This window comes from Spermophilus citellus (genome assembly GCF_964194105.1).
Source record: "Spermophilus citellus genome assembly, chromosome: 2".
Taxonomy (NCBI): domain Eukaryota; kingdom Metazoa; phylum Chordata; class Mammalia; order Rodentia; family Sciuridae; genus Spermophilus; species Spermophilus citellus.
Genome location: NC_138183.1, coordinates 258,148,348 through 258,168,401, shown reverse-complemented (window position 1 = coordinate 258,168,401; position 20,054 = coordinate 258,148,348). Strand labels below are relative to the sequence as shown.

The following is a 20,054-nucleotide window of genomic DNA, read 5'->3' as shown; positions in this document are numbered from 1 at the left end:
CTCCAGCACCTGGAGCCCGGCAGCTTTGCCCCCTCTCATCCCTGGCATCAGCTGGACACCAGGGCTGCGCTGACACACTTTCACCTCACCCCTGCAGGTGGGTGGCCACAGCGGCCTCCTTAACCTCTCTGTGAGCCAGCACACTCCTGACTTCTGCTCCCTAGCAGGGTCACCCCTCTCCCACGACCCCCCACCCCGGCTCCGGACCCACGCAGGCTTGCCCTCCATCCCTCCAGACTCCACAGCACACACCTGCAGCTCCACCCTGCTGCCTGCCGTGACAGCCCCCCACCAAACCTGGCACCGAGTGTCCTCCCACTCTTACCCTGCTCTCTGCAAGGTGCCACCACCTGGGGACCAGGGCGACCACCACTGTCACCATGGAGACCCCTGGCCTCAGGTCCTCAGCCTGGCTGCATGGAGCTCCTGGGGAGGGCGGGCCATTCATCAGCTCCCTCCATGCTTCAGACCACCTGCTGCGGGAGCCTGGCCTTCCTACACTGCTCCTGCCACACAGTGGCTCCAGGGAGAGAAGGACACTCCCCGAGGGCAAGGGGCTCAGCAGGCACTGCCCGTCCCTCCAGCCTTGCAGCCATTAGAGGCAGTGCCCAGAGTTCAGGCTCCGCCAGGGTGAGGGAAGCCAGCAGTCCTGGCCTGGGGACCTGCAGGCTGCCCTGGCCTCCTGTCCAGGCCCTGTCCAGGCTGCACCTCCATGTCTGCTTGCCTCTTCCTGGCCGAGGCGCCAACCTCACCAAAGCCCCTTGTACCCAGGTGTGCTCCAGCCTTCCACCCTGTGCCTCTCGACCCTGGGACCATCCACAGTGGGCCTGAGTGAAGGGCGGGCCCCACATGGAGCCAGGCCCGTGCCTCCAGGCTGCTCAGCGCCGCACAAACTTGTCTCCCGGGATTTTTCCACACGAGACGCGTCTCCCAGGGAAGCAACCGGTCTGATGAGCTGGGTGTGCGCTGTTCACCCCTCCCTCCAGTGCCCCCACAGGGCCATCTCCAACAGAGGCTGCCCACAGCAGCGGGGCCAGGATGGAGCCCAGGACGCCTCAGCGGGCAGCAGCGTCCCCGGGGATGAGTCCCAGGGCCGGCGGGACCCGGACCTCAGGCAGGGTAGGTTCCCCACCCCACCCTGCTGCTCCAACCAGACCCCTCCCTGGGGGCGCTTCACTTCCTGGGGTCTCTTCCTCCCACTAGCCCCCACACCCTCCAGCCTTCTCAGCACAGAGCTCACCCCTGGTGCAGCCCAGGACTCTCTCCTCACCACAGGCTGCTGCCCCCAGGAAGGCAAATGGCTTTTAGAGACCAGGTCTCGGGCCCCCATGGGGGAGGCAGCTCAGACAGAGCCCAGGGATCAGGTCTTAGGGAGGCAGAGGCCATCAGGACAGCTGCCCAGGGACACCTGAGGAAGCCCTGGAGGGAGAGGGAAGCTGAGGCCCACTCCCACTCTCCAGCCCTGCTGGGCCTACCCTCACCCCCATCGTGGGCCTGTCCTCGATGCCATCTGCCCAAGAACACCAGAGCCTGCTGGCCCAGCTGGCTGGGTGCTCCGGGGAGCCCTTCTGGGGACCAACTCTGCTATCCCCCCACCCAGCCATCTACCCTCTCCATCCAAGTCCCTGCCCCCAGCTCCTGCCCCCCAGCCTGGCAGGCACTGGCTTGAGCCCAGGCCCCTCTGAGTCACCCCCCTGGGGCAGCTCCGCCTGCCGGCGCCAGCCCTGCTGCACCCTGACTCATGTGTTGGGAACGGGCCTCCCACCCCAGGCCTGGGGGGCAGGAGCCAGGAGAGGTGCCAGACAGGCCCAGCAGCCTTCTGAGGACTCTGTTGGGTCGGTGGGCACAGTTCCCGAGGCTACAGACCTGGGGGAGGGCCTGTCCATCCGCAGACACCCCCCGCCCCGAGATCTCCCTGGGATCCAAGCGTGAGGGCAAGGGTCCCCACAGGGCCACCTCAACCCTGAAGTTCCAGCCCTCTGTCTTCCACCCAGGCCCTCAGCACTGACCTGGCCCTAACAGCATCTACTTCCCACCCTGTCCGGGGCCTCCCCAGCCTTGTGTGGGCTGTCTGGAAGCCTGCTTGGCCATGGAGTTCCAGAGCCCCCAGCCCAGGACGCCCCTCAGGCTGGGGGCAGCAGGCATGAGCTCCCCAGCTGGCTGTCCAACACTCAGGACGACACTCAACACAGAGGCCAGCTCTGGCCTTGGCGGGCTGAGAGCAAATAGGGCCCAAACCCGCGGCCCTGTCTCGGGATGGGAGAAAAGGAAGCGGGAGGCCAGGCCAGCGCTTGGGTCCACACAGGGCCTGCTCTTCCGCCCAGATTCCACCTTAAGCAGGCGCGGCCCCTCCCTCCCACCTGGCCCAGGTGTCCCCGCCCCTAGCCGCACAGGGCGGGCAGGCGTCTGTCTCCAGGCTAGGCGTGCCACTGGAAGGGACTTTGGGGACAGGGCCTAGAGAGACAAGACTGTCAAGAGGCCCAGGCCCGGCAGGCCAGCCAGGCACCCTGGCTGCCATGCAGGACAGTAACTTCCTGCTGTCGGCTCTGCAGCCCGAGGCCGGTGTGTGCTCCCTGGCGCTTCCCTCAGACCTGCAGCTGGACCGCCGGGGTGCGGAGGGGCCAGAGGCCCAGCGGCTGCGGGCAGCCCGCGTCCAGGAACAGGTCCGAGCCCGCCTCCTGCAGATGGGCCAGCAGCCGAGGCACAATGGGGCAGTGGAGCCTGAGGGGGCCACCGAGGCAGCCAGAGGTAGGCCTCAGAGGACCAGGTGGGCCGTGGACGGGCGGTGGAGACCACCAAGGGGATGGCAGCCGGCGGAGGTGGCCTCGGTGGGTGTGGCGGTGTGAGGGCAGAGGCCGCAGCGGCTGGGGTTCAGGCCTTGACTCAACCGAGGCCGACTCTGAGTCATGGCCCCGCCCCAGTGGACCAGGAGCAGCCCTAGGTGGGGTTCCGGCAGCGACCCCGGCCACCAAGGATGCAGCCTCCTGGGGCCTGAAGCCCTCCCTGCTGGGGCGCGGGGAGCATGAGCGCACAGCAGCGGACCAGGCCCAAGTGCTGGCCAACCCGGAACACACTCACGCCTGGTCCCCGGGGCGCAGGCTCAGGAGCTCTCAGACAGAGACCAGTATCCCCACACTCATGGGAGTGAGACAGACAGGAACACTGGAGGGGGGTCTGGGAAGCCCTGGACCAGAGCCAAAACCCGTCTGGACCAGCCGCTCCCTGAGGAATTGCAGGGCTGGGCCTGGCAGGAGTGCCCCACCTACTCCATGAGAGAGAAGGGCAGGTGGGTGCCTTCAGTACACCAGCCCACCCAGTGTGTGTGTGTGTGTGTGTGTGTGTGTGTGCACGTGTAAGGGTCACACAGGCATGGTACATTCAGGGCAGTTGTTCTAGAAATTTGATTTCCTCTGTTTCTGGGCTAAAGCAACAAAGACAAAAGTTAGATAGTAAGATGAACCTCTAGATAGAGGCCCAGACCCCAGGATACAGTGGTTCATGTGCCATTTGGAGGGTCTCCAGAATTGGTCTCCAGACACGGACAGAGGAAAGAGGGTCCACAAGGGGGCTGGCCAGGCCAACTGGATTGTAGCCTGTATGGCCTCTCTGGGCCCCAGGGGTCATGGGGTGTGGGGGGGTGCAGGGAGGGGTTAATTACCACCCTAGCTATCCTGCCAATTAGGGAGAGGAGGATTATAATTTGGGGGTGGGCGTAAAGTCCCCAGGCTGGGGGTGTGCCCCCACCAGGCTAGGCCTCCCTAGCCTCAAAGGGTTAATAGTCCTGCTCAGAAGCCCCATTAACCAGGGTGGGTCTGGGGAGTGTGTGAGTGGGGAGGTCCCCCATACCATCTGGCTCTGGGGCAGAGCTGGGAGGCAAGGCCCTCCTGTACCCCGTCCTGCCCCCTTGGCCAGTTGCTCTGCCCAGAGAGCCCCTTGCCATTAGCCCGGGCCCTGGCAGAGGCCAGCCCCTGCCTGCACCCTCTGGTACTCCCAGGCTCCCACGGCATCACCCCGCCTGTGGGGTGGTCTGTTTCCAGCTCCCCTCCTGCACCACACCTGCTCATCTGGCTGCCCCTCCACATCCACAGCAAGACCCCCTCACTGCCCTCCTTCCCCCTTCCATCCATCTATCTTTTTTCTTTTCTTTTCTTTTCTTTTTTTTTTTTTTTTCTGGGAATTTAACCCAGGGCCACTTACCACCGAGCCACATCCCCAGCAAAATTTTTTTAATTGTATTTGGACACAATACCTTGATTTTATTTATCTATTTTTATGTGGTGCTGAGGATCGAACCCAGGGCCTTGCACAGGCTAGCGAGCATTTTACTGCTGAGTCACAACCCCAGCCCCCTGCTCTTTTTTATATTTTGAGACAGGGTCTCACTGAGTTACTTGGGGCCTCGCTCAGTTGCAAAGGCTGGCTTTGAACTCGTAATCCTCCTGCCTCAGCCGCCCAAGCCGCTGGGATTACAGGCGTGTGCCATAGCACCCAGTGTCCACCTATCCTTCTAAGGGGCCAACCAGCCCTCTGTCCCCACCCATTCACCTTTCTGTCCACTCACTGCTGCCCTTAGCTTATGTGTGGCTGAATGTGGCGGGTGTGGCCCCTGCCTCAGGCCCTGCCAGGTGGGAGAGGCACTACCCATCAGGGCAGACTGGCCCAGGAAGACTGCATCCCAGGACTCCCGTGTGAACGTGGCGCAGACGGGGTCTGGGAATAGGAAGAGGTCAAAGAGGTCAGCATGGGCCAGGGAAGGCTAGGCTGGCTTCCTGGAGGAGGGGGCTGGGCACCACTGTGCCCTAGTGGGGATCAGGCAGCAGATGAGAACCATCCTGGCACCCTCCCCAGGCAGCCAGGAGGGTCATGGGGTGAGTGGCCTGTCCTCCCTCAGACAGGAGACATCACAGGGCACTGTGGGAGAGGAACTGGAGGAGAGGGGGGGCCAAGGCTCTGGCCCCAGAGCCCACTGGCCCCCTGCCCTGGGCCAAGGACCCTTCCGGGGTCACAGAGATGTCTGGCAGCTGGGAGGAGAGAGCCGGCACTCTGCAGTCTGACGAGGTCAGGGTACCCCTGTTCTCATCACAGGCACTTCCAGGGGTCAGTACCACACCCTGCAGGCTGGCTTCAGCTCCCGCTCCCAGGGCCTCAGTGGGGACAAAACCTCGGTGAGTGAGGCCCTGCCCAAGCTGGGAAGTCTGTGTGCTGCCGTCTACCCTGAGCGGGAGGCTCTGGGGTGAGAGGGGATGGGCACCAGGTGACCCAGGCACCCCTCACCACCTCCTCCCGTCCACAGACCTTCCGGCCCATCGCCACGCCAGCCTACAGCCCGGCCTCCTGGTCCTCCCGCTCCGCCGTGGACCTGAGCTGCAGTCGGAGGCTGAGCTCTGCCCACAATGGGGGCAGTACTTTTGGGGTGGGGTACCCCCAGTCCACCCCACCCATGCCCGCCCGTCCCGTGTCCTTCCATGAGCGGGGTGGAGCGGGCAGCCGAGCTGACTATGACACGCTCTCCCTGCGCTCACTGAGGCTGGGGTCTGGGGGCCTGGATGACCGCTATAGTGTGATTTCTGAGCAGCTGGAGCCTGCGGCCCCCTCCTCCTACAGGGCCTTTGCTTACGAGCGCCAGGCCAGCTCCAGCTCAAGCCGGGCAGGAGGGCTGGACTGGCCAGAGGCCAGTGAGGGGCCCCCCAGTCGAACCATCCGTGCCCCGGCCATGCGGACTCTGCAGAGATTCCAGAGCAGCCACCGAAGTCGCGGGGGCCCTGGGGCAGTGCCGGGGGCTGGCCTGGAGCCTGTGGCCCGAGCTCCATCGGTGCGCAGCCTCAGCATCAGCCTGGCGGACTCAGGCCACCTGCCTGACATGCGTGGGCTGGACAGCTATGTTGGCCATCGCACCCTGCAGAGGCTCAGCAGCGGGTGAGCCGGTGGGGTCTGGGCAGGGAGGGGACTTTGCCACACAGCCTGGCACAAACCCAAGGTCAACTTGATCCTGTCCCTGGCTCTGCAGCTTTGATGACATTGACCTGCCCTCAGCGGTCAAGTACCTCATGGCCTCAGACCCCAACCTGCAGGTGCTGGGAGCAGCCTACATCCAACACAGGTGCTACAGTGACGCTGCAGCTAAGAAGCAGGTGACTATCCCACGGACCACGCTGTCCTGCCCCTTGGTGATTGCACTGCTTGTCCTGGGTTCCCCTGGTGACCACCTTCATCATCTCCCACCTCTCCCTGACCTCTGGCCTTTGACCACCCCTCATTCATCTCCAAGCTGACTGAGCAGACCCCAACCTGTTTAGAAACCTTCTCAGCAAGAGGGGCAGGGAGGTGTCATTTCTGTATACCTGCACACATCTGCATTACCTGCACATACCTGTGTTGCCTGCATACACCTGCACATACCTGCATCATCTGCATATACCTGTAGCCTGAATAGGCCCGTGTCATTTACACATCTGCATACACCTGCATATACCTTCACCTGATATATCTGAGTCTCCTGCATACACCTGTGTCACCTGCATAGACCTGCACTCATTTGCACACATGGATGTCTGCATGTACCTGCACAGCCTGCACACACCCACACACATCTGCACACGTGTGCCGCAGGCCCGTAGCCTCCAGGCTGTGCCCAGGCTGGTGAAGCTCTTCAACCACGCCAACCAAGAGGTGCAGCGCCACGCCACAGGTGCCATGCGCAACCTCATCTATGACAATGCGGACAACAAGCTGGCCCTGGTGGAGGAGAATGGCATCTTCGAGCTGCTGCGCACACTGAGAGAGCAGGATGATGAGCTCCGCAAGAATGTCACAGGTGTCCCCTGTCCCACTTGCCCTCCCACACTGTCCTCTCCCCAGCATGTCCCCCTCCCCTGCTGACACTGTCCCCTCCTCAACTCTGTCCCCCTCCCCACCCCCCTGCCCACGACGTCCCTCTCCTTCCCTTCCCCATCTCCACTGTCTCTGGTCTTGCCTTGTGTTATTGCCATGCTGGGGATTGAACCCAGGGCCTCCCCCATGATAGACAAGCCAGCCACTGAGCTGCGCCCCAGCCCCCTCCATCCCCAGGCCCTGCTGACCCAAGCTTCATCCTCTCTTGCTCAGACCCAACCCCATCACTCTGGTGGTCATATGAGGGTGTCCCCAATGGGATTCTTGGCTAAGGCACAAAGCACCCTGGGGGAGGAGGGAGTGTCCGCTGCCTGTCCTCAGAAGAGCCAGAGGGGAGGCAGGCAACCCATCCTGACCACAGCCTCGGGCACCTACCCAGGCATCCTGTGGAACCTGTCGTCCAGCGACCACCTGAAGGACCGCCTGGCCCGGGACACGCTGGAACAACTCACAGACCTGGTGCTGAGCCCCTTGTCAGGAGCAGGGGGACCCCCCCTCATCCAGCAGAATGCCTCTGAGGCCGAGATCTTCTACAATGCCACGGGCTTCCTTAGGTGTGTAAGGTGGGGGTGGGAGAGGCCCTGGCAGAGCCAGGTGCTGAGGGGTGGAGAATGTCTACAGCAGCTTGTCGTCTGAGGCCTGAATGACACGGTGGAGCTGGCCCAGGGGCTGGGAGAAGTGGAAAGTTGGGTAAGACTCAGGCCAGGTGTGGTCACTGGTGTGGGTGTCAGCAGCCCTGGCTGCAGGCTCAGGTTTCACTAAGTCAGGTTCCTTGATCCACATTTCTCTTCTTCCCAAACTGCAAGGAGAGGTTGGGGACGGGCCTGAGGGACAGGGCCAGCAGTGTCCCTGGGGACTAGGAATAGGAGGTATCCAAGGGCCAGCCCACTTTGGATGGAGAAGGTATTAGTGCCTCAGGATCTCATACCTAGGGCAGTGGCTTGGGGTTAGGACCCTCCGGGGGGGGGGGGGCTCTGTCAAGGTCTCTGGGGGGCTCTGATCTGCCTCTGTCCCCAGGAACCTCAGCTCAGCCTCCCAGGCCACTCGCCAGAAGATGCGGGAGTGCCACGGGCTAGTGGACGCGCTGGTCACCTACATCAACCATGCCCTGGACGTAGGAAAGTGCGAGGACAAGGTGAGGGCCGGCCGGGCCCCGGGGGGCCAAGGCTCCAGCCCACTCTGACCCCCTTCTGCCCTCTGCAGAGTGTGGAGAATGCCGTGTGCGTGTTGAGGAACTTGTCCTACCGCCTGTACGATGAGATGCCTCCCTCAGCCCTGCAGCGGCTGGAGGGCCGGGGCCGCCGGGACCTGACTGCAGCACCCCCGGGCGAGGTGGTGGGCTGCTTCACACCCCAGAGCCGGCGGCTGCGTGAGGTGGGCACGGTCCTGGGTGGACAGGGGCAGGGAGTCCAGCCTGATGCTCCAGCCCTGGCTGACCACACCCTCTCACCCAGCTGCCTCTTGCGGCCGACGCACTCACATTCGCGGAGGTGTCCAAGGACCCCAAGGGCCTCGAGTGGCTGTGGAGCCCCCAGATTGTGGGCCTCTACAACCGGCTGCTGCAGCGCTGCGAGCTGAACCGGCACACAACTGAGGCAGCCGCAGGGGCTCTGCAGAACATCACCGCCGGTGACCGCAGGGTCAGTGGGCCTGCTGTCCCCAAGACCCCTGTCTTCCCCATGGTGTACTGGACACAGGACAGGAGCTACTCCCCAGGAGTCCACCCTGTTGGGGGAGGGTCACTGAGAAGGACCCATGGCCAGGCTCACAGTTGTCCCCAGGGACAGGGCTCTGGGATGTCTGAGCAGAGGGGCTGCCTGGTCAGGCTGTGGTCGGGGCAAAGGCAAAGGGGGGCGGTAGGAGGTAGAGAAGCAGCCATCTTTGCCCGGACAGGGCCGGCTGGTTCCGTCCTCACGGTCCTTCCCCGTCCTTCCCTGCAGTGGGCGGGTGTGCTGAGCCGCCTGGCCCTGGAGCAGGAGCGCATCCTGAACCCACTGCTAGACCGAGTGCGGACTGCAGACCATCACCAGTTACGCTCACTGACCGGCCTCATTCGAAACCTGTCTCGGAATGCCAGGAACAAGGACGAGATGTGTGAGTGGGGCCACCCCCGCTGGGTTCTGCCACACCCTGCCCAGCCTGCAGTGGAGCACCTCTGTTGGCTTCTCACTGCCCCAGGCGGGCAGGCAGCCAGGATGTGGGCAGCTGGGACAGGACACTCACAGTCTCCTGGCTCCCGCAGCCACCAAGGTGGTAAGCCACCTGATTGAGAAGCTCCCTGGCAGTGTGGGTGAGAAGTGCCCCCCGGCGGAGGTGCTGGTCAACATCATAGCTGTGCTCAATAACCTGGTGGTGGCCAGTCCCATAGCTGCCCGAGACCTGCTCTACTTTGACGGGCTCCGAAAGCTGGTCTTCATCAAGAAGAAGCGAGACAGGTAAGGCCAAGCCAAACCTGCAGCAGCCTGGCCAGGGCACCCAGTCACCCTGCCTCCTGACCCTGACCCTCTGACTACCCTAGCCCTGACAGTGAGAAGTCCTCCAGAGCAGCCTCCAGCCTCTTGGCCAACTTATGGCAGTACAGCAAGCTCCACCGTGACTTCCGGGCGGTACGTTCTACAGAGTCAGGCAGGCAGGGTCAGGGGGCACAGCCCAGTGCGGGGTATGGAATGTTGGGGGGGCACAGAACCCAGGTGGAGTAGGAGATCTGGGCCTAGAGATTAGGGCTCCAGGTCACACCTAGCACACTGTGGGGAAGACAGGGGTCTTGGCGACAGCAGGGCAAACACGTGTGGGCCCTGACCCAAGACCCCTTTCCACTGCAGAAGGGCTATCGGAAGGAGGACTTCCTGGGTCCATAGACGAGGACCTCCTGGAGAAGGTGTGAGCCCAGCTTCCGAGGAACAGGCTCAGCTCCGGCTGCTTGCCATTGGCCTGGAGGAGGAGGCTGCTGGCATCTCTCCACAGAACCCCACATGCACCTTCAAGGGGCCTGGGCCACCACGCGGGGCAGGGCTTGCAGCTGGGGATTTGGCTTCTGCGGGGCAGGGGATCGGGCAGGGGTTGAGGTTGTTCTGGTCTATGGGTGGTGACCTGGTCATAAATGGGGCTGGCCATGGCCTGGCAGTGCCTCAGGATGGCAGCACTGGGAATAAAGGTGGCCATGAGCAGAGCCAGCGCCCCATGAGCTTCCAAAAAAATAGGTGGCCGCCAATCCCAGGATTTGTAGTGTCCCCAAGCACACTCTCCTGCCTCTGAGGACTCTCACCCCTGGGTTCACCCATATATTTTCCAAGGTCAGAAGCCACAGAGGAGTGAACAGCAGAGATGGCCTCTGTGCCACCTGAGGTACAAACGCAGCAGGAGCAAAGGAGGGATGGGGGTGGGGGGTGGTACTCAATTTGGCAAATATCCAACACCCTCCACCCAACCCAGGCTGGTTCCAGGGGGCTCAGCCCTGCTCACAGGCCTGGAGGTACCCCAACCAGGGGGTCTCACACTGGCCTCTCAAGGCTTGGCCTCCAGGAGGCCTAGGACTCCCACCCATCTGACCCAGAGCCCTCTTGGTCCTTTCAAAGCTCAGAACTTGAGAACTCTAAGGGGAATGTCCCCTCCAGAATCTGTCCAGATCAGGAGGGTTGGGACAGGCACACTCCAGCCAGGGATCAGGCAGGGAGCTTGGGGCTACTGAGCTGGCTCAGAATGGGAAAGAGGGGGCGAATGGATGGCCAGGCTGGAGACAGGGTTCTGGGGAGGACCAGAGGTAGGGTGGAGGGCTTGAAGAAGACACCAGCCAGAGGAGGCCAACAAGGCGTAGGCAAAAGCCAAAGGACTTTATTTCCTTCCCTGAGAGGCCCAGGGCTACAGGCTGGGGTTGTGGTCCTGCCTAGCAGAAACCTGCCAGCCCCCACCCCACAGCTGTCCCCTGAGATCCTGTGCTCCAGGCTGGGGCCAGGGCTACACATCGTCCTCAGACACCAGGCAGTAGAAGTCTGTGCGAGCACTATAGTTTCGGGAGCCGAGGTCCGAGACATCCACCTCATTGCCGTGGCCCTCTCCCAGTGAGACACCACCTGTACGCAGTGGAGCTGGTGGCTCCCCAAAGACAGGTCCTTGTACACCTGCCAGGGACCACAAGGCATGAGGCTGGGCTGTCTACAGCCTGCCCCACTGCCTGGGGTTCACACCTGCTTACCCCCAGCCATGGTGGCACCAGAGGCCCAGGGAGGCCTTGGGCCACAGCAATTCCGGGAGAGGCAGTGAGAAACTTCTGGGGCTGGGGTGGGGGAATCACCCCCTCCATGGGCTGCAGGGGCTTTCCATGTGGGGAAGTCCTCCACCCCTTCACCCCAGGCTGGGTGCCTCAGGTCAGGGATGGGGACGGATGGGCATACCCAGGTCTCCCTCAGGGTCAGGGTCCAGCTCAGGCTCCAGGGCCCCGCCCTCCACAGGGCCTCGCACGATCAGCATGGGGTCCTTGTCCTCCTGTAGCCGGGTCTGAGGGTCTCCCTCCACTGGCCTGTACTGCACCTTCCGCGGCAGCGCAAGCTGTAGCTCTTTCCAAAAATCGGAGGAAGGTGTCTGGGGGCCAAGTGGGGGGTGTCAGCGTGAATGTGTGCATGCAGATCCGAAGCCCTGGCCACCCTGGTCCCAAAGAACAAGGCCAGTGTTGACCCAGAGGTCCCCAGGTCTGGCAGTGTGCTCTCAAAACCCCACCCTGCGCTTCCCACGCCTCCTGCCCACCAGCGCGCACCACAGAGCCAGGCCTCCAGAGCAGCAGGGTCACCAGGTGGCGGTGCTGGCGCAGCAGGTGCAGCGCGGGGTGCGTGGGGTCGCGCCTCTGGCCCTCGAAGGTGATGAAGATGGGTCTGCGCGTGAGCTCCAGCAGTCTGCACAGGCCCTCCCTGCGGGAGTGGGACCGTCAGGCGAGGCGCGGGGCCGGCCCCCCCATCCCAAGCGGGACGCACCGGAAGCTGTGGCTGCACCAGGCCCGGCCCAGGAAGGCGTCTGAGAGAACCACGATGAGGCGGCGGCAGCGGCTCAGGTTCACCAGGAGGTCCGCGGAGGGCTCTGCGAACCCGGCGGGGAGGGAGCGCGAGTGAGGGGAGGGGCCCTCGTGACACGGGGGCGGGGCCAGAGGTGAGGGCGGGGCTCTGTGGAGTCGGGGCGGGGCCGGCGGAGAGGGCGGGGCCGGCGGAGAGGGCGGGGCCGGCGGAGAGGGCGGGGCCGGCGGAGAGGGCGGGGCCGGCGGAGAGGGCGGGGCCGGCGGAGAGGGCGGGGCCGGTGGAGAGGGCGGGGCCGGCGGAGAGGGCGGGGCCGGCGGAGAGGGCGGGGCCGGCGGAGAGGGCGGGGCCGGCGGAGAGGGCGGGGCCGGCGGAGAGGGCGGGGCCGGCGGAGAGGGCGGGGCCGGCGGAGAGGGCGGGGCCGGCGGAGAGGGCGGGGCCGGCGGAGAGGGCGGGGCGCTACCCGCGTGAGGCAGGAGGTCGCGGTCATCCAGGAAGAGCTTGTAGCCGCGACGACGCTCCAGCTGTGGCTTCAGGATGAAGTTCACAAACTTGCGGTCCTCGGGACAGTCGCTGTAGGAGACGTAGGCGTCGTAGAGCTTCCCGTCTGTGGACAGTGGCCAGTCAGCCGCAGCCACTTCCAAGACCTTGTGTCGCCCTCTCCCCAGGCCTCAGAGTCCCCAGGCCAGGCACCTCGCCCAACTTATACACCAGGTCCTGGACTTTTTCCCCTTCTTTCGACCCAAGCGCTGTGTCTGCTCTCCTGGGCCACACGGAGTCACACACCCCTTCCTGGCTTGCATACCCCAGACCCTCAGGGACTACAGCCTTCCTGCCCCGACCTGCAAGGAAGAACTCCCTCTACCCAGTGCTGAGCCTGGCCCTGCCTCTTCAGGACTGACGGGGACACTGCTTCCTTCCTTGTCCCAGCAAAACCCAGCACATCCACCGCCCATGGGCACCCTTCACCCCCACCTCCCTGAACTCACCGTTCACCTCCACCTCCCCGTAAGTGTCTTGGTACCAAAGTAGCACATTGAGGCGACACTTAATGTAGAGCAGCACAGCCAACAGCAGAGCCAGCAGGACTAGGAGGGAGGCCAGTACCGCAGCTACGTGGCCTGCGGGGCCTGTAGACAGGGTGGACCTGAATGGCTGCCCCTCCAAACTCAAGGTCCCTAGGTACCCCCTATCTTATGTCCCCAGAGGCCCTCCTCACCAACTCTCTGGAGAATGAAGGAAGAGGAGCTGACATTCTGGACAGAGCAGGTGTAGGCCCCATAGTCCTCATGGCTGGTCAAGTTGACCCCCAGGATACTGGATACGAGCATCTTTGAGAAGTTCGCCTTGACCCTGGGAAAACCAAGCTAAACTCTTGGGGCCTGAAAGCATCACTGGATGTCCCAGGGATCCTTCTGTCTGGGACTCATCCAGGAAGCTGCAGATTTGGGCTTCCTGGGTAGTTCTTGAGCCATAAACTAAGAGAAATGGCCAGAACGTAGAAGTGTCTGTTCTAAGACAGTTACCTTAAAACTGAGTCTGGATCCAGGGGGCTCCTCTGAGCTCAGATCTGACTGGAGGGTCAATACCTCACTCAAGTCCTAGGATTCTGATGGCACACACAGCCCTGGGCAGTCTATAAGATGAATGTCTACAGGGTCATGAAAATGCCAAGATCTGTCCCTGTGGTCACTGACCTTCATCTGTATCCACCGGGGCACTCTGCCCATGTCAGACTGGCCAGTCAGTATCCAGCCCATATCCAGGTGGTTACAGACAAGGGTGTGTTGACCCTGGACACCCCAGTCTCTTACCAGAAATCCTCATGGAGGACGTAGTCACTTCCATTGCCCAGTGGAAGCCCATCTTTTAGCCACTGGACTGAAGGCTGTGGGCAAGAAGGCCCAGGGACCACCCAAGCTGTGCAGTTCAGTGTGACTGTACTACCCAGGGAAGGCCCCAGGAGCTGGTCTTCAGAGGGGGAGAGGAAGTCAGGGGCCCTGTCACAGAGTCCTGTAGAGAGAGGACACAGTGGGTCAGTTCATCCACAGGTGGTCTGTGGTCTAGGAAGACAAGGCAGCAGATGAGGGGTGGGCTCTGTGTTCCTGCTACAATCATCCATGAATCCCATGGGGACAGGACCTCGCATTTGACACTCTTCCCCCCACAGTGGCCAGTCTGTGTTCTGCCTGTCCTAGATGTGACCACCCTGTGCTTGGAGGGGACATTAGAAGGGAGGGAAGTGACACAGGATCCATCTGGCTGCTAGTCCATACAGGACATGAGTCCAGCCCCATTTCCCATCCTAGAAGAGGGTCACTGCACCTCTCACCTGGCCTGCCCCTGCTGGAGGAGGCAGGAAGTGTGGACACCAGTGGAAAGGGCTGGGAACCCGCCTGCCTCTCTAAAGGCCTTGACCCTCTGGTCTTTGAATCAGGGTAATGAGCCCTGGCAGGAGGTCAGAGGAGTAGACTCCATCAGCTCAGTAGTGTAGTCTCCCACCAGTCCTCATCTACCACCCCACACTGGATATTCCTGGCCTTTACAGGAATATCCATGCATTTCCCAGTGGAATTCCATCTCTTAGCCCCCATGCACCTGGTCTGTGGCCTTGTGGACAGTGAGGACTTCAGGCTCAACCTCACTACCTGTCCTGGGTTCAGTGGCAAGGGCTGCGGGATGGACGAGCAGAGGCCTTTGTACCCCAGGTGTGCATCCCAGTAGAGAGCGAAGGGCATGGCCTGGAGCCAGCATGAGGACAGGCAGCGGGAGTCAAGACTCAATGCCTGTCCCTCTCTGACCCACCTACCTGCCATGGCTCTGGCCTGGGCCTCGTCAGGGTAGGGTGGACACTGGGATCCTTAACCAAGCAGACTGGTCCACTGATGGCTAAGCAGGACCCCTCTCTGTTCTTGTGACCAGTTGGAGAGAGTTCCTGGACAGGTCAGAAGCTGCTGCCATCCCCAGGGAACAAATTAAACAGGAATGAGATGAGTTAACCAGTAACTGTTAGCCACAGGTTCACTGGCCCTGTACCAGGCAGCTGCCTTGCCACCAGGGTCAGCCTCATAGGTGCCAGGGGATCTCCCAGACAGCAGCATGGCCAGAGTAGGCACTTCTTCACAGGACACAGCGGGCAGGGAGGGGACACATCACACCTGTGGAGGCTCAGCAGGATCAAACTTGCATAGAGATATTGAGGGGCCTCCTGGGCACCCCTTCTCCTAGCTCCCAGCATGATCTCCCATACAGAGTCCTGGACTGTTCACAGTCCACAGCAGCCCACACACCTCATGACTCAAAAGGCTCTGCAGACCGGCCATGGTGGCACACGCCTGTAATCCCAGCTCAGTAGTGTAGTCTCCCACCAGTCCTCATCGACCACCCCACACTGGATATTCCTGGGCTTTATAGGCCTCCATGTACCTGGCTGAGGCAGGAGGACTGCAAAAAAACAGCCTCGGCAAAAGTAAGGCACTAAGCAACTCAGTGAGACCCTGTCTCTAAATAAAATACAAAAAAGGGCTGGGGTTGTGGCTCAGTGATTGAGTGCCCCTGAGTTCAATCCTCTGTACCAAAATAAAGGCTCTGCAGCATGAGCACATTCCTGTCAGTCTGACCAGGGGTCTTTCCATAAGAACTTGGGAGTGGAGGTCAGTCCTAGGGAAGTCCTTGAAGCAAAAGAACTGCCCACTGAGGGTCTGTGGAAGACATACCCTCTCATGAAACAGACTCATCAGGTTGTGCCCTGATGTCAGAGATTGTGCCTTCAGCCCAGCAGGTCCCAGGACATCTCCTTTAGTGGCCTCTAGACCTCCCCAAGCTCAGAAGACCTTGAATCCCTGCAAAGGCAGCCTCAGACCCTCCTAGAAGTCAAGGCCAAACCACCAGGATATGACACAGCAAGGCAGCAGGTGGCCTCCCCACACCTCTTCCCCAGCATCCCCACACCTCTCTGGCCCCCACACATCTACACTGAGCTCACCTTGGCTGGCAGGCACACAGGTATCCTCTACACAGTATGCTTCCTACCACACACCCCTCCCACTATTGCACAGGGTTTAGGTGCACGCACCTCCCACACCTCCAGGGCACACGCTTGTGAGACTCCCACGAACTCAGGACCAAGAGCACCCCACAGCACACATGGCACCTCCTGCTGCGCCCACCCCCCAACACACACACACACACACACACACACACACACACACATGCACCCCAAGCACTACGGGCCTCCCTCAGACAGGCCCAGCTCCAACAATAGGCCCTAAAGCCACAGGCTCACTTAGAGCAGCATCGAGGGCAGTCACCTGGTTCCAGCTCTTTCCTCCCAGGGGTAGCTGGTCACTGAGGTCATTGCTGTGCTCTAGGAGCACACTCCATCTCAGCCAGGTCCCAGGGAGCGGCCACAGTACTGCAGATGCATCACCAAGCTCAGCGAGGACCTGGCTTTTGTTGATGTATATTTTAATCAGAACTTTCCTAGTAGTTTCCTGGCCTTGCAGTCACATCCTCTCCTGACCCTAAACCCCACCCAGGCACCCACCCCTTCCCGGGGGCGGGCAATTGGTGGCTCTTGCCCCGCCTGCCTCCTTCTTCCTGTAACTCTGAGTCAGACAGCCCCTTCCTTTGGGGCCTGTCCCAGCCCCCCAGGCACTGCACAGAGGCCCTATGCAGCGTGTATGTGGGGTGCTCACAGGAGCAGAGGTTTGGGATCTTGACAGGGAGATTCCTATCCAGAATCACAGGAGGGACAGTGGGGCAGGAGGGCCACATTCAGGAGCAGAGGAGTTGTCTCTTGCTCCCTGCAAAAGTGAGCATACCTAGGCACCTGTGACCTCCAATGTGCCTGGGTGAGGGATCCTTCAGAAACTCTGGGCCAATAATGAGGCCTAGAATAGGCTCTCTGATCCTCTCCCTGACCACCTCCTAGGCATAGCAGAGGGTCATGGCATCTTCAGGACCTTATCTGCAGGCCGGGTCAAGGAGCACTCCCAGTTTTCCAGGTAAGGAGGCAGAAACAGGAGGCCACAGGCTCTGAGTGTAGGTGGAGGCCGCTGCTGTCTCCTGCTGCACCAATGACTCTCCCAAACAATCCTGGGCTTTGGGGCCAGTGACAGGTAGTTGGCACTGCCATGGACTAGGAAGGGGTCTCCTCCAACACCTGGCCCTGCCATCACCTGCAGAGGGGCAGGGCCTCATCCTGGAGGACTCCCTTTCAGTCCCCAACTGGGCCCAGCAGGGCAGTGTCCTCATTACAGCGGCAGGTTTTCTTATACCCAGGCCTACCCAAACCCAGGTGGCCTGGTACACAAGACCCTCAGGTGACTCAGGTGACAGCACATCTTAGGCTCTGGGCTGGAAGAGCTGGAGGGAACATATGTGCCCTTCCAGCCTTGATTTCCTCAGTGCCTTTTTTTTTTTTTATACCAAGGATAAAAAATCCAGGAAACTTAACCACTGAGCCACATCCCGTCCTTTTTATTTTTCATTTTGAGACAGGTTCTCACTAAGTTGCTTAGGGCCTCTCTAAGTTTCTGAGGCTGGCTTTGAAGTTGCAATCTTCCTGCCGCAGACTCCCCAGCCACTGGGATCACAGGAGAGCTATGGGATCACAGGCGTGCGCCACCACACCCAGCTCCTCAGTGCTTCTGACTTAGTATTTGCAGGTGCCTGATGGGCCATGATAACTCGTTGACTCTTCATGGAGGCAGTGTTGTGCTCCTCACATTGCAAGTCAGGACCCAGGCACAAGGACACTGAGAAGCACTCTGGCCAGAAGCAAAGAGGGCGGCCCTCCCGCACTGAAGCCTATGCCCCAGCCAGCCTCACCACCTCTAGAAGCCCTTGTCAAACTTTCTGAGACTCTGTGTGTGCATCTCTGTGTGTCCCTATCTCTCAGAGCCACCTGCTACCTTTGTGAATGGATGCCCCTTTCCTTCCTCCCTCTGCTAAGGTCCACTACACCTCCACCACGCCCCCACCACGCACCTCCAAGTCAACCCTATCTCATGCTCACCCCTACAGCCTTTCCGAGGTGCTCCAGGTCCCTGGAATCTAAATCCAAGCCTAGCCCCTCACACTGCAGTGCGCGGAAAGTGCCCGCGCCTCGGGTGCTCGGGGCTCTATCCTTGAGCTCTGCCTGCTCTGCTTCTTGGCGTGAGCGCTGTGCGCCCTGGGCTGCAGCTCCCAGCCTGAGATGGCCTGGCCCCGAGGGCCAGGGACCGCTCCCCTGCCCGCCCCGTCTGGCTTGCTGCCCAGCACCCCAGTCTACGAGCGTCTCCTGCTCATCTCCCACGCGCGGCCCCTCTGCTACTATGGCGTACAGAGATCCCAGACGTCTTTCCAGAAGGAAGGAACCCGTGTATAGGCGGGTAAAGGAACTCGGGTAAAAGGACACTCAGCTCTCCCAGACCACGCCTCAATGTTGCGCGCTCGGCCTTCCGGAGAGGGGCACGGCCTTTGTACCCGCTGCCCTCCAAGGTGCAGTTAGCAGGTGGTTCGGGGACGCGCTGAGGGCGGGAGCGTGCAGACGGCGAGTCTGGGAGCGCCCCGAGGGCCGCAGAGCGCAGGTGGCGGAAACGCCGCCAGGGACTCCGCCAGGGACCCCGCGAACCCCGGCCCCAGCCAGTTTACCCGTCCACCCCGGGGCCTTAGGAAATCTCAGGTTGGGGATCCGGGCTTGCGGATCCGGGGTCCTCGGCTCCTGGCCGCACTCCGCTCTCTTGCACTGAGGGTCCTGAGGAAGCCACTGACCACGTCAGGCAGAGCGGAAAAAAGCAGCCCCCCACCCGCCAGGCCTCGAGGGGCCGGGACGCGGGCGCGCTCTGGCTTCCGGGCGACGCGGGAAGCCTGCCTGGCTCCCAGCCACTTCCTGCGGGGCCGCGCCCGCCGCCGCCCGAGGTTCTTCCGAGCCAGGAGCGCCCTGAGCCCCCAACTCCAGGCCTGGAACGACTCAAGAGGACGGCGACTTCCACTCACCTCCGCGGGTCTGAGTCGTGCCACTCACTTGCTGCCAGACCTGGGGCTCGCGCGGGGGCGGGGCAGCTCACCTGGCCCAGGTGCTCAGCAGCGACAGCCCTGGCGGTGGCGGCAGGTGCAGCCCCGCCCCGCGGCCAGGAGAGGGCGGACCCAAGGGTCCGGCTTTACCCCTGAGGCAGGCGCCGGAGACTGTCCTGGGCTCAGCCAGGAGCCCAGAGCCGCGCGGCCCAGGCACAGAAACAGGAGCCAAACCGGCCCAACCCACCCGCAGAGAAGCTCAGAGCCCGAGGGAATCCTCGGAGATTCTGATGTCCCAGGGTGACTTTGTGGCCTTTCCCTACTACTCCCACACTTACCTTTCCTCCAGGAAGCCGGTCTTAACCCTCATCCCACCTGTAATTGGCCCGGATGTCTTTTTTTTATAATATTTATTTTTTAGTTGGAGGTGGACACAATATCTTTATTTTATTTTTATGTGGTGCTGAGGATGGAACCCAGTGCCTCATGCTGCTAGGCCGAGCTCCAAACCTGCACTCGGTCACATTTTCAAACCAGAGGAAGGCCAGACCACCTGAGGCTACTGAACACCTGATCTTCCACACTCTGGGCTTCTGAATTCCATATAGCCCAGGGCAGACATAACCCACCAGAAACCTGAAATCAACACTGTCATGTTTAATTTCAATCAACAACTCATAAATGAACACTGTTATGTTTAATTTTATTATAGAAAGTTCTACTCGCTGAGGGGAACCAGCCCATCCAGTGGGGAGCCAGAACAGTGGACTTGGGGCTCCCCATCCTCCAGAATGGGGCAAAGCAGGATCTGGGGCCCAGATATCAGAGGGAAGCCCAGGAAACTTGGGCCAATTTTCATGCATTGGAACTGCATATGAAGTCCTCCCAATTCTGTGGGTGCCAGGATTCAGGTCAGGGTTGTCCCGAGCATGAGCCCTAACAGAGATGGAGCAGGCCCCACCGACGCACGTGTATGGTTCAGAGATGACCCAAACACATATGGAACGCCTGTGACCTCCACATACCCAAGGACCTCCCAGGACCCTACATGCATATGCGGCTTCCTCGGACCCTCATATAGCCACGTATACATCATGAACATGGACCCCTAAGACCACCCACCTATCACAGATCTCCTAGGACTCCACGGATACACAGCTTCTT

The 20,054-nt window shown here is 61.4% G+C and overlaps 2 protein-coding genes across 3 annotated transcripts; one reads left to right on the top strand and one right to left on the bottom strand.

The window, feature by feature from the left end:
- Positions 1 to 1,038: 1,038 nt before the first annotated feature.
- On the top strand, positions 1,039 to 9,749 carry PKP3 (plakophilin 3; the record flags this gene model as incomplete). Of its 2 annotated transcripts, none has more annotated exons than XM_081281202.1 (14): positions 1,039 to 1,119; positions 2,553 to 2,748; positions 5,086 to 5,165; positions 5,294 to 5,916; positions 6,008 to 6,131; positions 6,610 to 6,814; positions 7,271 to 7,445; positions 7,909 to 8,026; positions 8,095 to 8,265; positions 8,346 to 8,531; positions 8,832 to 8,985; positions 9,134 to 9,326; positions 9,410 to 9,497; positions 9,714 to 9,749. In XM_081281202.1, the coding sequence occupies 14 exons, from the start codon at positions 1,039 to 1,041 to the stop codon at positions 9,747 to 9,749; spliced, it is 2,430 nt and encodes an 809-aa protein (XP_081137328.1). The 2 variants fall into 2 exon arrangements, with proteins under 2 accessions (XP_081137328.1, XP_081137327.1); XM_081281201.1 differs by having other exon boundaries at positions 2,523 to 2,748.
- A 962-nt stretch (positions 9,750 to 10,711) lies between these two features.
- SIGIRR (single Ig and TIR domain containing) lies at positions 10,712 to 16,419 on the bottom strand. The gene is made up of 10 exons (XM_081268162.1): positions 16,202 to 16,419; positions 14,701 to 14,845; positions 13,706 to 13,904; positions 13,111 to 13,244; positions 12,881 to 13,021; positions 12,355 to 12,498; positions 11,856 to 11,958; positions 11,642 to 11,792; positions 11,283 to 11,469; positions 10,712 to 11,009 (listed from the first exon to the last, which is right to left on the bottom strand). Exons 2-10 carry the CDS (start codon positions 14,705 to 14,707, stop codon positions 10,846 to 10,848), a joined length of 1,230 nt encoding a protein of 409 aa, XP_081124288.1. The 5' UTR covers positions 14,708 to 14,845; positions 16,202 to 16,419; the 3' UTR covers positions 10,712 to 10,845.
- Positions 16,420 to 20,054: the final 3,635 nt, after the last annotated feature.